The 12,316-nt window shown below is 38.8% G+C and overlaps 1 protein-coding gene across 1 annotated transcript in view; it reads right to left on the bottom strand.

Annotated features, from left to right (window-relative positions):
- The window catches only part of LOC149173701 (signal recognition particle receptor alpha subunit family protein), a 41,244-nt gene extending 31,960 nt beyond the window's left edge, over nucleotides 1-9,284 (bottom strand). Inside the window, 3 exon segments of the mRNA XM_089424705.1 lie at nucleotides 7,390-7,903; nucleotides 7,906-8,381; nucleotides 9,129-9,284. Of these exon segments, the coding sequence (XP_089280831.1) occupies nucleotides 7,390-7,903; nucleotides 7,906-8,347 (956 nt within the window). The 5' untranslated portion in view covers nucleotides 8,348-8,381; nucleotides 9,129-9,284.
- Between the last annotated feature and the right edge of the window lie 3,032 nt (nucleotides 9,285-12,316).

Genomic DNA, 12,316 nt, shown 5'->3' with positions numbered 1-12,316 from the left:
GGAGGGTAAGTATGGTAAGTAAAGTACATCTTTTTAAAGTACATCTCTTAATGCAGCTTTATCGTCATATCATTCTGTCTTCAATGACATGCATGTTTGCAAATGTTGAAAGTCATTTCGTGTGTTTCCTTTACATGTCTTGCTCCCTTTCGCTTGTTGGGCCAACTATCGTCTTTTGCGAATTGATTGTTGTGCCATGATTGCGATCTTGTTCTGGTGATTTTGAAGGTTTGTCTTTGTGTGCATGAGTCGTCTTCGCTCTATGAACATCGGTCGCACTCACACACAAAGTTGTAAGCACAGTTTGGCAAGTGTCGTCACAGTCGTCCAAAGGCCTATCTCAAGTGTCCCACTTGTCACTCTTAGCTTTAAGACAATCTCAGTGTGTTGACCTCTACTGGTCAACTACCCATGCAGTGCACCCCGTTTTTCTTGACAGAAAGAAGCAGCACCTGATCAGCATGTCCGTGCCATCCTGCCATCATCAGCAGCTTGATCATTTTTTGTTGTAAGCCCAGTCTGCATGTATAAGTTGTAAATAATATAAGCAGATCAGAGTCATGTATGTAAAGTTGCCTAGGTGGACCTAACTTTCTAATGATGATCTGCGTCCCGGGAGGTTTTTCGTCTCACCGATCTACGATCGGCAGAGTTTTCCTTCAAACCTGACCCCAAAGCCGGGATGGATTTCATCATCAGAACTTTAGGAGAATCTTATATGTTAATCTGCTAGATTATAGTTGTGTCGCAGAACTGGGTGTTCTATGAGGTCTGTATTAAGTGGGTTCATCCCTTTGAGATGTAAATTGTAAAAATCATGATGAAATGTGTCTTGAGGGTTGAAAATGTTGTAAATCCCCTCATGAGTCTTAGGTCCTAGGTCCTAGGTGATGTTTCCAACGGCTTAGTTTGATGATCCATCTTAAAATGAATTAAAAATTTAAAAAATGAATAAAAATTAAAAAATTAAAAAAAAAAAAAAACCCCAAGCAATAAAATAATAATATTTTTGTGAATGCATGCAAAAATAGCTTTTTTAAATAAAATCGACAGATGAGATTAAGGGATGTCTTAACTCTCATCGACGGTCGAGATCGCTTCAACATGGATCACCCAAAACTAGCCATTGGGATCATTTCCTTTATATAGGGTCTTAGGGGGTCATTTCAAATGATTCGATCTGTGAGTCTTGTACTGAAGAAGCTCTCTTGTAAATCTGTTTCTGGTTAATAAAAGAAGACTTTGGGGTCCATATCTTGCTGGTGTTACTCTCTTGAAATGCTGTGAGATTGTTTTAATTTTCTGCATATGTTATTTTCAGCTGTTAATAATAGCTTTTGTAGAGTATTGTGGGTACAGGTATCTTGCTCACTTGCTAGGGTTTGGGTGCTGTTAGGGTTTCTAAAGTAATGGCAGGTATCTCCATTACTTCCTGAGATCTAGCAGCATTCTTGCCCTCTTTACTGATGGTTGTTTCTGAGCTATGCAGAAAAACCCTTGTTGAAGAAGATTTGGTGGGCATTAGGGGAAGTTCTCGGCTGAACCAGCCAACTCCCACAAGCATTTTCTGCTGAGCCCAGTGGATTTGATCCTGGGTCTATCATTCGGTTTTATTTTTCTGATTTGCATGAGAGAATTTCTGAAGTTTCTTTTTACAGTGACAATCTGAAATTTCTTTTCTTTAAAATTTTCCTGTTCTTATTGTTAAATCTGGCTGTTAAGGGGCTAAATCTGTAAATTATTAGCTGATCTAGGGTTTCAAATTTCAAAAGTTTTGCTTTCTTCAGTCTTCATTAGGGTTTTGTATTTTTGTGTTTTCAGCTACAGGGTTTTTATCAAGAGCAATTTTTTGAGTCAGCTGTCGAAGAGCATTCCTGGAACCTGATCGTCAATATTACTTGCATTACATGAAATCAAAAACAGTGGAAAGCCCTCAGCTATCGAAGCCGTAGCATGCATCATTCCGAAACCGAAAGCATACGCTGTGGTTTTCCTGGGCAAATCGCTTCATCAGCTGAGGTTTATCGTTCCAGTTACTGCGTGAACAGATCCTTTGAAAACGACTGTGCAAGAAAAAACGTCGATGTATTTGGCATGAAATAGTATTGAAGAATCCAGTTGTGAATTTGGAGGCATCGGTTCAATCAGAAGCACGTGCTGGGGTTGTCTGAGCCGCGATCCGTGCATATTTAAAACCTGTTCCCTTTCTCAAATCCGCATCCAAGGAGATCCACGTCATATACATTGCAGAAATCGCATTTTTTTTGGTGTGAAAAGGGCATTCGCGTGGGCATCAAACCCTACTCACGCCGGCAGCTAATTTCGATTTGATCTGCGGCTCAGTTTATCTGCCATTTCCAAACGTCGATAGTCTCCAGGTCACGTATTTCCTCCGGTGGCTGAGTATCAGCGTTTTCCAGGTAAGTCGATGTTGGCTCTAGTCATTCTGCGCAGTCACGGGTTTCTCTGTGGCGTCGGTTCTCATTTCCGATTTTACGGCTAGGGTTCATCTCGCATTTTGTTCTGATGCGTTTCACGTATTTAACGTAGGTTAATTCAGGCTAGGGTATTTACGTTTTTTTTTTGAAACTTAGTTTGTATTTTAATATTTGATTAACGTAGATTTTAGTTCAATGTTTTGTACAGTCACGTATTTTAACTTCAATTTATTTTTCTTTAGTTTAGTTTAGACTTTTGTATAGTATATAGATTTTAGATTTTTAGGATTTAACTTTAATTAGATTTAAATTTTTGTTTTATTTTTTGATTTTAGAATAAAAATAATAAAAAAATGAAAAAATATATTTTTAGTTTTATTTTTAATGGTTAGAATTTAGTTTTAGATTTTTTTCTTTTTTTTGATTTTTTATAAAAATAAAGAGGTTTAGGTTTTGCTTTATATTTTTTATATAGTCTAGTTTTAAAATTAATTTAGTTTTAAAATTTAAAATTTTTTAGATTTCTAATATCGAAAAATAAAAAATTGAAAAAAAAAAAAAAAAAAAAAAAAAAAAGATTTAAAAAAAAATTTGAAAAATAAAAATTTTGTGGGAAATTATTTTTGCAAGTCTCATGAGCTTTCGCGTTATGTGTTTTATGCTGAGATGCTAAATTTTCAAGTTTGAGATGCGAAATTGATATCTGGTTGATGGTTTATGATTCTCGTGGTGATTTAAAGCATTCATCTTTTCAAATTTTTAGCTGCTGGATATCGTTTTTGTCATTCTAAGAGCATTGTGTTTTTAGCGGATGATAGATGATTGTTGTTCATGGTCCATCCTTTCATATCATTTAACAAGTAATCATTTTAATAACAATCTCTTAAGGCACTGGTCTGCTAAATTAACCAAATCCATCGAGCCCTTTTTATATCGTATCTCGTGTTTCCCAACCAACTGGTCGACAGTTGGCCTCATCATCCCACAGGGACTACCCCCCTTAGCCGCGGGAAACAGGCTTAAACGGAGGGATCGGGGATCAGAGTGACAGCCCCCGGTCTGAGCGTTGTCGTGTCAATCTGCGCGACAACACAGTGAACACATGTTTTGTCTTATTGGTTTGTATTGTATTGTATTGTCTTATCGTCAAAATATGCTAAGTTTATGATCACATTGTCAATCTGCACAAATTCACTTGCTTTCAACACATCCATTTTCCTGAAAATCTGCTCAACCGGACAACCTCCTTCAACCGAACCCCGACTAAGCTGCACTACGCAATCTCATCCCTCAGTGACCCTGCATTGTTGCCCTGAACTGTGCATGTGCTTGAGGTTGTCCTCCAGGACAGCTGGACTGCGCAATCCCGGAAGTGAGCAACCTGTCTACCTCCCAGAACTGTGCAAAAGTTGCCTCCAAGCCTGATCCAAATTGCGCTTCCTACAAGATCAATTGTCAAGCCTCCCTCTGGTCTGCTGGAAACCTGCACTGCACTGAGACCCGGAGCTGCACTGCTCTCCAAAATTGCGCAGAATTCCCAGTTGGTCTCCTGAGTGGCCTGCCTTGTCTTCCCCTTGAAAATTGCGCAGCAATGCCCAATAGCCCTGCTCTGTCTTCCCTTTGGAAATTATGCAGAACTTACTAGCAGTCCCTCTACAGCCTTGCTCTGTCCTCCCTCTGGAAACTACGCAGAAATGCCAAGCAGCCCTGCTCTGTCTTCCCTCTGAAAATTGCGCAGAAATGCCAAGCAGCCCTGCTCTATCTTCCTTCTGGAAACTGCGCAGAACTGCCCAATAGTCCCCTCTGCAGCCCCACTTTGTCCTCCCTCGGGAAACTGCGCAGAACTACCCAGCAGTCCCTCTGCAGCCCCACTTTGTCCTCCCTCGAGAAACTGCGCAGAAACTGTCCCCCTCAGGATCCCATCTTGCAGTTGACACTGGTGACTGTCACTGCCCGATTCTGCCTCCCAGTGATCACTGTGCAGTTTTTCCCGACAGTGCAGACCGAGCTCCAGAATTCCTCATCCCAGCCTGAGTTGTGCTCTGCGCAGTTTCAGTGTCCTGTCCTCCCTCCCGGTCACCTAGACCCGAACACAGAAAACAATGCATCATGCTAGCCTAGGAGGTTTTGGATTTAATGTCGTCCCGTCATGAGTGAATTGCAGGAACAGGTATACTGATGAATCATAGCGAGACGACAAACAGGATGAAGAAGGAGTGCATGCTAGAAGACTTGCTTGCAACTTGACGGACGTACAAAGCACATCAAGCAGCAAGCGAAAGGAGTACATGCACGAAACCATCTTGCAGAAACCAAGACCATTGGAGACCCGCAACACCAAGCTATGCGGAGGTGAAGACAAAGCACGTCCAAGAACACATCTATCACTTAGCAGCGCAACAGCTTGACATGGACACCACAGTCAGCCAGTACATGTCAGCAGTGTCATGTCGAGTTGTGTCATGAGTTGTCTCGGCCACCTCACTACTATGAGTCGTATCTGTTGTAATCAAATGTAATGTAAAGTGAAATTCCAAGTGTCATTAGTGGAATACAAACAATCATATGTAATGTAAAGAGTTATATGTAATGAAGTTGAAGAGTCATGAGGGTAGTCCAAGAGTCAAAGGGGAATGTCAAGGGTCACCCCACCCTTTGCTATATATAGAACCTCATAACTCATAGAACAGGCTTTTGGGAGCCAAGATTTTGCTAGGCATTGCTTAGAGAAGGCTTGGAGAGTATTGTGACAAGCCTTAGCTTCTCCATAGTGCAGAGTGAGTACATCTCTTTGGAGGAGTAGGCGGTGTTGGCTATAATGTTCCACTATTAGGGCTATTGGTTGTCATGGTGTATGCATGGATGGAACTTTCACTTTATATATATATAACACAGTCAGCACATCTTCATGCGTATGTTGTTATTGTAGTTCGACTATTCTGGTTACTTTAGCAATGTATGTTGTTTAACTTACGCATTTGTGTATGAACTATTTTGTATACGATTGTATGAATCTTGTTGACGTTGTGTTGTTGGTTTAACCCGTCACTTTGGATTGTGTACTATTATGCTTTCCAGCTTGTGATGTCATTCAACTCGTGTGTTCCTTTCAGGCTGCATACTATTACAGGCTTCTAAGGGACACACTTCCTTTTCCCCCTCCGTGTGTTAGAACCCCCATGCATCTCATTTGACTCGTTGCAAGGTCACACACTTGCTTCCGACAAAGATATCAGATATCTTGCTTACCTCTGCGCACTATCGCAATCAAGGCATAGCTTTACTACCCAGTGCTAGGACTCCTACTCGAAACGATTTGAGGTCTTGTTGGGACTTCTTACCGGGTAGATCACCTGACATATTGGCGGGTCCAGCACCGTCAACAGGTCCCTACCTGCTGTCAGCAACTTCAAAAAATCAGTCCTTTGATTTTCCTGCTTGTCAAGTTTTCCTCTCTAGCTGCCCCTTTGCACTCTTCCTCTAGGATCTGCACACTTCGATGAAATTCCTCCTTCACCCAATCATTGATATCCTCACTATCTCATTGTGTCTTGTGCTCACTCTTGTGTCTTCCTCCTTCACCTACCCTTGTTTTTATAAGCTTGAGTTGTTGACCAAATCCATATCCCTAATCTCCAAAGTGATTAACAGTTGAAATTAGATCTCACCTCACTTGAGATCAATGGATATGATTCATCTAATTCACTAATGCAAATAACCTTTGCATCTCATTAGATTAAACTCACTTTTCTAAAAAACACAATCTTTAATTAAACTAAATAAGCTAAGGTTGAACGTCTTGGACAACGTCCACACATCGAAACACTTAGACCTATGCGAAAGTACTTGTCTTATACTACAATCATCAACACTTCCCTAACCCAATATGCTCGAAAACTCGATTTTATGTCTCAACCCATGTTGAACAATCATCTTCCCAGCAGCTCAAACAAGAGCTCTAGAAGAGAGGCCGATTTGAACAAATTCCTTTTCAATCCATTAATTAGATTGCAATGTCTTCCACTGGAATTTTAAAAACATAGAGAGAACCTATTCATAGTTAGTGGAGGAAATCCTTTTTATGTTTTGAAATATCTATAAATTTTCAGCTGCCAGTCATTGTTGGCAAAACTAGGGCATGGAACAATTCACTGTCATAAGAGAAAATAACTAGTTTATTCAAAAAATAAGGCAAAACAACTTGTCTAACACTTTGGTTCAGTGAAACTGCTTCAAGCTAAATCACAAGTGAACGTTGTGACAAGCACAACTACTAAACTCTCTGACATCACCCAAAATAACTAGCGATTTGATTAGGAAGACAAATTAACCAATGGACTCTGATACGGAATATAACAAGTGAAGTCTTTGGCATGGTGTGAGCAATGCTGCATCAAATCAGACATTACACGATTTTGGGGGAATATGGAGGGCATGAACAGACATTCAGTGGCTGAACAGTATGTTTGCTCTTCTATATTTTAAATTTACATTGGTGAATTAAATAGATAGCAAAAGGTCAATTTAAATAGTTTAGGCTAGAGTATTAACAATAGTTTAATAATAAAAATTCAGCCACTTTATATTTTTGCTTAAGTAATTCACCCATTGGCTAAATTTCACCCCTAAAGCTTTCATTGTAGGGAAATGTCTCCATACCAACCCATCTCCTTGTACTCTGATTGTCAATTTTTCTACAGAAAGAAAATGACTCTGTTTTGTCCTATATTTTCCTCGGCATTGGGACTATATTAGAAAACTAGGTGCTAGGGAAATGCCTCTATGCTAGCCGTCCATCTTGTATTCTGATTTTCAATTTTTCTACTGATTGCAATCATGCTTTTGCACACACACAAAAAGAGATAAATTGCCAAATCCAATTTTTCCATAAACATTGCAATACAAAGCTGAAACAAAAAACTGAGAAACCAGAACTGGTGATCGGATTTACCTTTGGAAGATTGAAGAAAACCATCCTTTCTTCTTTGGAGCAGAATTGGTTTTCCCCTGGGCCACATCTTCATCCTCAATCTCACTTTCACTGCTTTCATTCTCATCTCTATCCATCATACTTTTACCCGCATTCTTCAAAGCCGCCACTTTTTCCTCCCCTTTCTCTTCAACAGGATCTGTAAAATCCAGCTTTATATCCTGAGGCTTATCATCCCATACTCTATTCTTCTTTGGTTTCTTCTTCCCCGGCTCTTCTTTGGGGACTTTTGCTGATTCGGTTTTCCTACTTGTTTTTGAGCGAAATTTCTGTAACTTATTTACATCAAACGCTACATCAGTGGTTTTCTGAACATTACCGTCTTCACTCTTTTTGTTCTCTGAATGGTCATTCTGAAGGCCATTTGTTTTTCCATTAGAGAGTGAATTTATTCCCGATTTCTTGGTGGATATATGAGCATCGTCATCATCTGCACCACTTTTCCTCCCTTCACCTGAGATCGATCTTTTTGATTTGTAGTTTGTCCCTGTCTATTTGTTGAAACCTCAGGGAGTTTATTCTGCTGCTTCATTTTCTTCAGTTCTTCGGCTCGAGCCTCAGACTCCTTTAACAGCTGCCTAAAGGTATCATCAAAATCCGTGTAAACCGTCCGCTTTGGATTATAAATTTCTGCAAATTCATGTTTTACCTTGTCTAATAGCTCATCCACATACAACAGATGCAACATCCGCTGATAAACAGCCACAAAAACAAGACCTAACTCATTGTGAAATGTCCACTTCAGAGTATATGAACCCCCGGGGCCATCATATTGATAAGCTGCATCACCAGATCTTTCCTCCAAAAGACAGGATCGAATAAGAGCATCAATAGGCGAACCTTTAAGAGCATTTCCAAGCTCTCGACATGTCCAGAGAATTAATCCGCCTCTGGTGAAGATGAGCAATTGCTCGAGCATTTTCACACTCTAACGTTGTTCGAATTTTTTTTATCTGCAGAAATTAAGAAGAAATCAGAATAACAATTCTTGATGTGTTATACCTTTAAAACTTGCTCTTGATTTACTGATGTCAGCATACAACTAATAATTGATCTTTTAAGTTAGATCTTCGGAAAAATGTTCAGATACAATAACCTCGTACTGAAGTTGTAATAGATTATTTCAATTTTGCAGGAAATTCATCAAATTTGCTTTGGATCGTTTATATTTTTCCTTAGTTTTACTTGTAGCTCATGAAATGTCTACTAAATCTACAAAGTCAGCTCTAATTTTAAATTTTGTATAATATCCTTCAAAGTTTCCTTGGACAGCCCCAAAACTTGCATATTTTGCTATTTGTGTGAAATTATATCATTCAAGTCCTTGATGGGACAGATTTATGCTCTGGCCAGTGAAAATGAAAACATAAAAATCTATACAACTTTGATAATGCCTCAAATACCTCAAATTAAAACTAAAACAAAAAATCTGTAAAATTCAGGCCCGATCGGCCAGATTTGTTCGTTCAACGCACAAAATAAACTAAAAAATAGGGCTTGAACCAACAAGTTTTTACCATTCAAATCTTCCACACAAATTCACTATATTTACAGCCAAATAATATAATCTGTATGAATCCATTCCCCACGAGAACACACAGATATTCAAGCGTTGATAAAAGGTTGGATATCATAGTTTTAACTGTTCAAATTATCAATAAAATCTAACTCAATTGAAGTACAAACATCGTAAAACTTACATTGATCGATTGTTCACAAGACAGCGGTGATGTCCGCAGCTTCTGATTGAATGGCCAGGCCTGTGATTTGGCAGAAGTAGGAAAAAGAAATAGATTTAAAAGAAAAAACAAAACAGAAAACCTAAGCGACCGCCCTCTCCGGTCCTTTTCTCGGTACTTTCCTTTTATATGTAAATTTGTCATAGATGCTCTCTCCGGCTGATTAAATTAAATAGTTGAAAAGAAAAAAAGCCTGGCGTGCAGCACTTTCTTATTCGTTGACCATTTATTATGTTTGATGAAGTCATAATTTAAAACACAAATAAATATTTTAAAAAAGAATAAAAAGGAAAATTACCATGGGTAGGTGTAGTTGGTTGCTAGTGATGTGCACATTAAACTTGTGCCATTTTTTTAATTTCAAAATGATTTTGATAGCGACACATTTTTTGGAAAGTGTGATGGGCAAATAGCGACATATTTGATGGGATTGTTATAACTAGCAAAATTTGGGTGAATTCCTCTATATTTGTCTCATTTCAGCGTCATAGTCGAAACTCTTGTCATTTTTTATGTTAAAGTTTGAGGGAATAGAAAATTTGAGAGAGTTGGTGAAGGCAAAGGACACTTTCCATACTCACTATGGCATTTCATGGTGGTTGATTGTCATAATCTGCGACTCCAGGTGACCTAAATATCACTCTTAATATGGACGAAATCTAGGGCATCAATAAGAAACAGGATCTTATTGCGGACAAGATTAAAAATGAGCTTCTAAGTAGAAATTTTGTTGACATTCTCCCTCCCAAAATTCTACCAACTTGGGAAAATGGAAGGGTCGAGAAGGCATATATTGCTAAGAGAATCGACAGATTTATCCTTCATGTCAGTCTAATTGACATCCTGGGCATGCCTTTTTCAACAATCGAGAATGTCTTCATTTCTGATCATAGACCGATTATACTAGGATGGAGGGATAAGGGCTTCAGAAAAGGCTACTCTTTTAAATTCAACAGGCAATGTTTAGAAGATCCAGAGTTTAATAACATTATTTCAAAAGCTTGGAACGAGATGTCGTCTTCAAAATCTTTTCCTACTTTAATGACTTTCAGAGATAAGATGGAATCAATCCGAAAGGTTGTAAAAGAGTGGCAGTTTCAAAAAAGGCAAGCGAATAAAAAAGACCTCCGGGAAATTCAAAAGGAGCTAGACAGTGCTGCGGATTACATGGCTTATAATTCCTTATCTTTTGAAATGAGATGTCGAATAAAGGGTCTTCAAAAGAAAAAATTGATGATTTTGAAACAAGAAGAAGCATTCTGGAGGTTAAAAAGCAGAGCGATATGGATGAAAGAAGGAGACAGGAATTCAAAATTTTTCCATAATTTCGCCAACTCCAGAAGAGAAAAGAATTCTATATGGAAAATCAGTGACGGAAAAGGGGGCTTCCTTTATTCCCAACAGGATATAACAAATGAGGCGGTGGCATATTTCAAAAATCAATATAAAAGATCGAATAAATGCAAAATCCAAGATATTCTATGGGGAATTGATCTGTTCCCACAGATGTTTGATGGTGATTTAAATGATCAAATCTTCTAGCCAATTTCAGAGGAGGAGCTGCTTGCTACTATGAAATCCTTTAAAAGGGACAAGGGTCCTGGTCCAGATGGCTGGACGATAGAGTTCTTCATTCATTTCTTCGATATCATCAAAGCTGATCTATTGAGGATGGTAGAGGGTACCAGAATGTCGGGTAGTATCAATCAAAAAATCTCCTCCACTAACATAGCGCTCATTCCCAAAAAGGGGGATGCTCAATCTTTCAAGGATTTTAGGCCGATTTCGCTATGTAACATCTCCTTCAAGATTGTTTCGAAGATCATAGCTGAGAGAATCAAAGGAGTTTTTTCAGAGTTCCTAACAAAGGAGCAACACGGTTTTCTAAAAGGTAGAAACATTCATGATGCAGTTGCAAGTACTCAAGAGGGTCTGTATGCTATTCATTCAAAAAAATGTGATGCGATTATTCTCAAGATCGATCTCTGGAAGGCATACGACTACCTGGATTGGGGCTTCATCAGGTGTTTGCTCGCAAAGATTGGGTTGAGAACCAACATGATCAACTGGATCATGGCTTGCGTTGAAATAGTGGACTATGCGATCATCATCAATGGGATACCATCTCCTTTCTTCCGTGCGGAAAGGGGTCTTCGTCAAGGATGCTCCCTCTCCCCGCTTTTATTTATTCTGGCAATGAACTCTCTTAGCCTGTATATCAATAAGGCTGTCAAGGAAAACATGTGCCGCCCCCTAAAAATCTGCAGAAATATCTCAATCTCTCACAATTTATTTGTAGATGATATCATCTTATTCAACTTGTTTTGCAGGTTCACTTGGATATGCTTCTATGAAATCATAAAAAATTTCCAAAAGGCTACGGGTTTGCAAGTTAACAATGAGAAGTCAACAATCTATCACAATGATATAAATCAAGAAGATGTTGCATGGTTATCTGATCTTTTTGGAATTAATGTGCAATCTATCAGTTGTGGTATTAAGTACTTGGGTTTTCAGATAAAAGCTAATGGTTACTCAAAAACTGATTGGAAATGGATCCTGGATAGATTCTACAGGAGGATTTCAGCTTGGGAATTCAGATGCCTCTCTTTGGCGGGAAGAGTGATTCTGGTGCAATCAGTATTAAATCAACTCACGGTTTACTGGGCGCATTTATTTTTTCTTCCTGCGAGTATTATTAATAGCATGAATAGATTAACAGCTAACTTCATTTGGGGTGGTCAAGTGGATAGGAGGAAATACCATCTCACAAAACTATCCAGTATCTCTTTACCAAAGAGCATGGGAGTACAATCCTACCAGTACAATCCTGTTTTCCCTCGAATTTTCTGGAAGGATGGTTGCCCTTCAAAAATTATTCTTTTTGCTTGGCTAACCTTCCACAACAAGAATTTAACCTGGGAAAATTTAATGAAAAGAGGATGGCACGGGCCAGGTCTATGTTCATTATGTAGGTCAGAGGGGGAAAGTAATTTTCACTTGTTTTTAAAATGCAAAAAATCGCAACAAATATGGCAGGCTTTGGAGATCAGTTATGGAATTCAGCATATGACGCATGCTTCAATTTCTGAAATGTTTCTATGGTGCAGCGAGCAGAAGGAATCATGGAGAAGGATCTTCATCTTTTC

This window comes from Pinus tabuliformis, chromosome 4_2 (assembly GCF_031772625.1).
Source record: "Pinus tabuliformis cultivar Carrire ecotype Pingquan chromosome 4_2, CPIR1, whole genome shotgun sequence".
NCBI classification, from domain to species: Eukaryota; Viridiplantae; Streptophyta; class Pinopsida; order Pinales; family Pinaceae; genus Pinus; species Pinus tabuliformis.
Note: the sequence above shows the minus strand (reverse complement) of the source record. Positions and strands in the feature narration are given on the sequence as shown.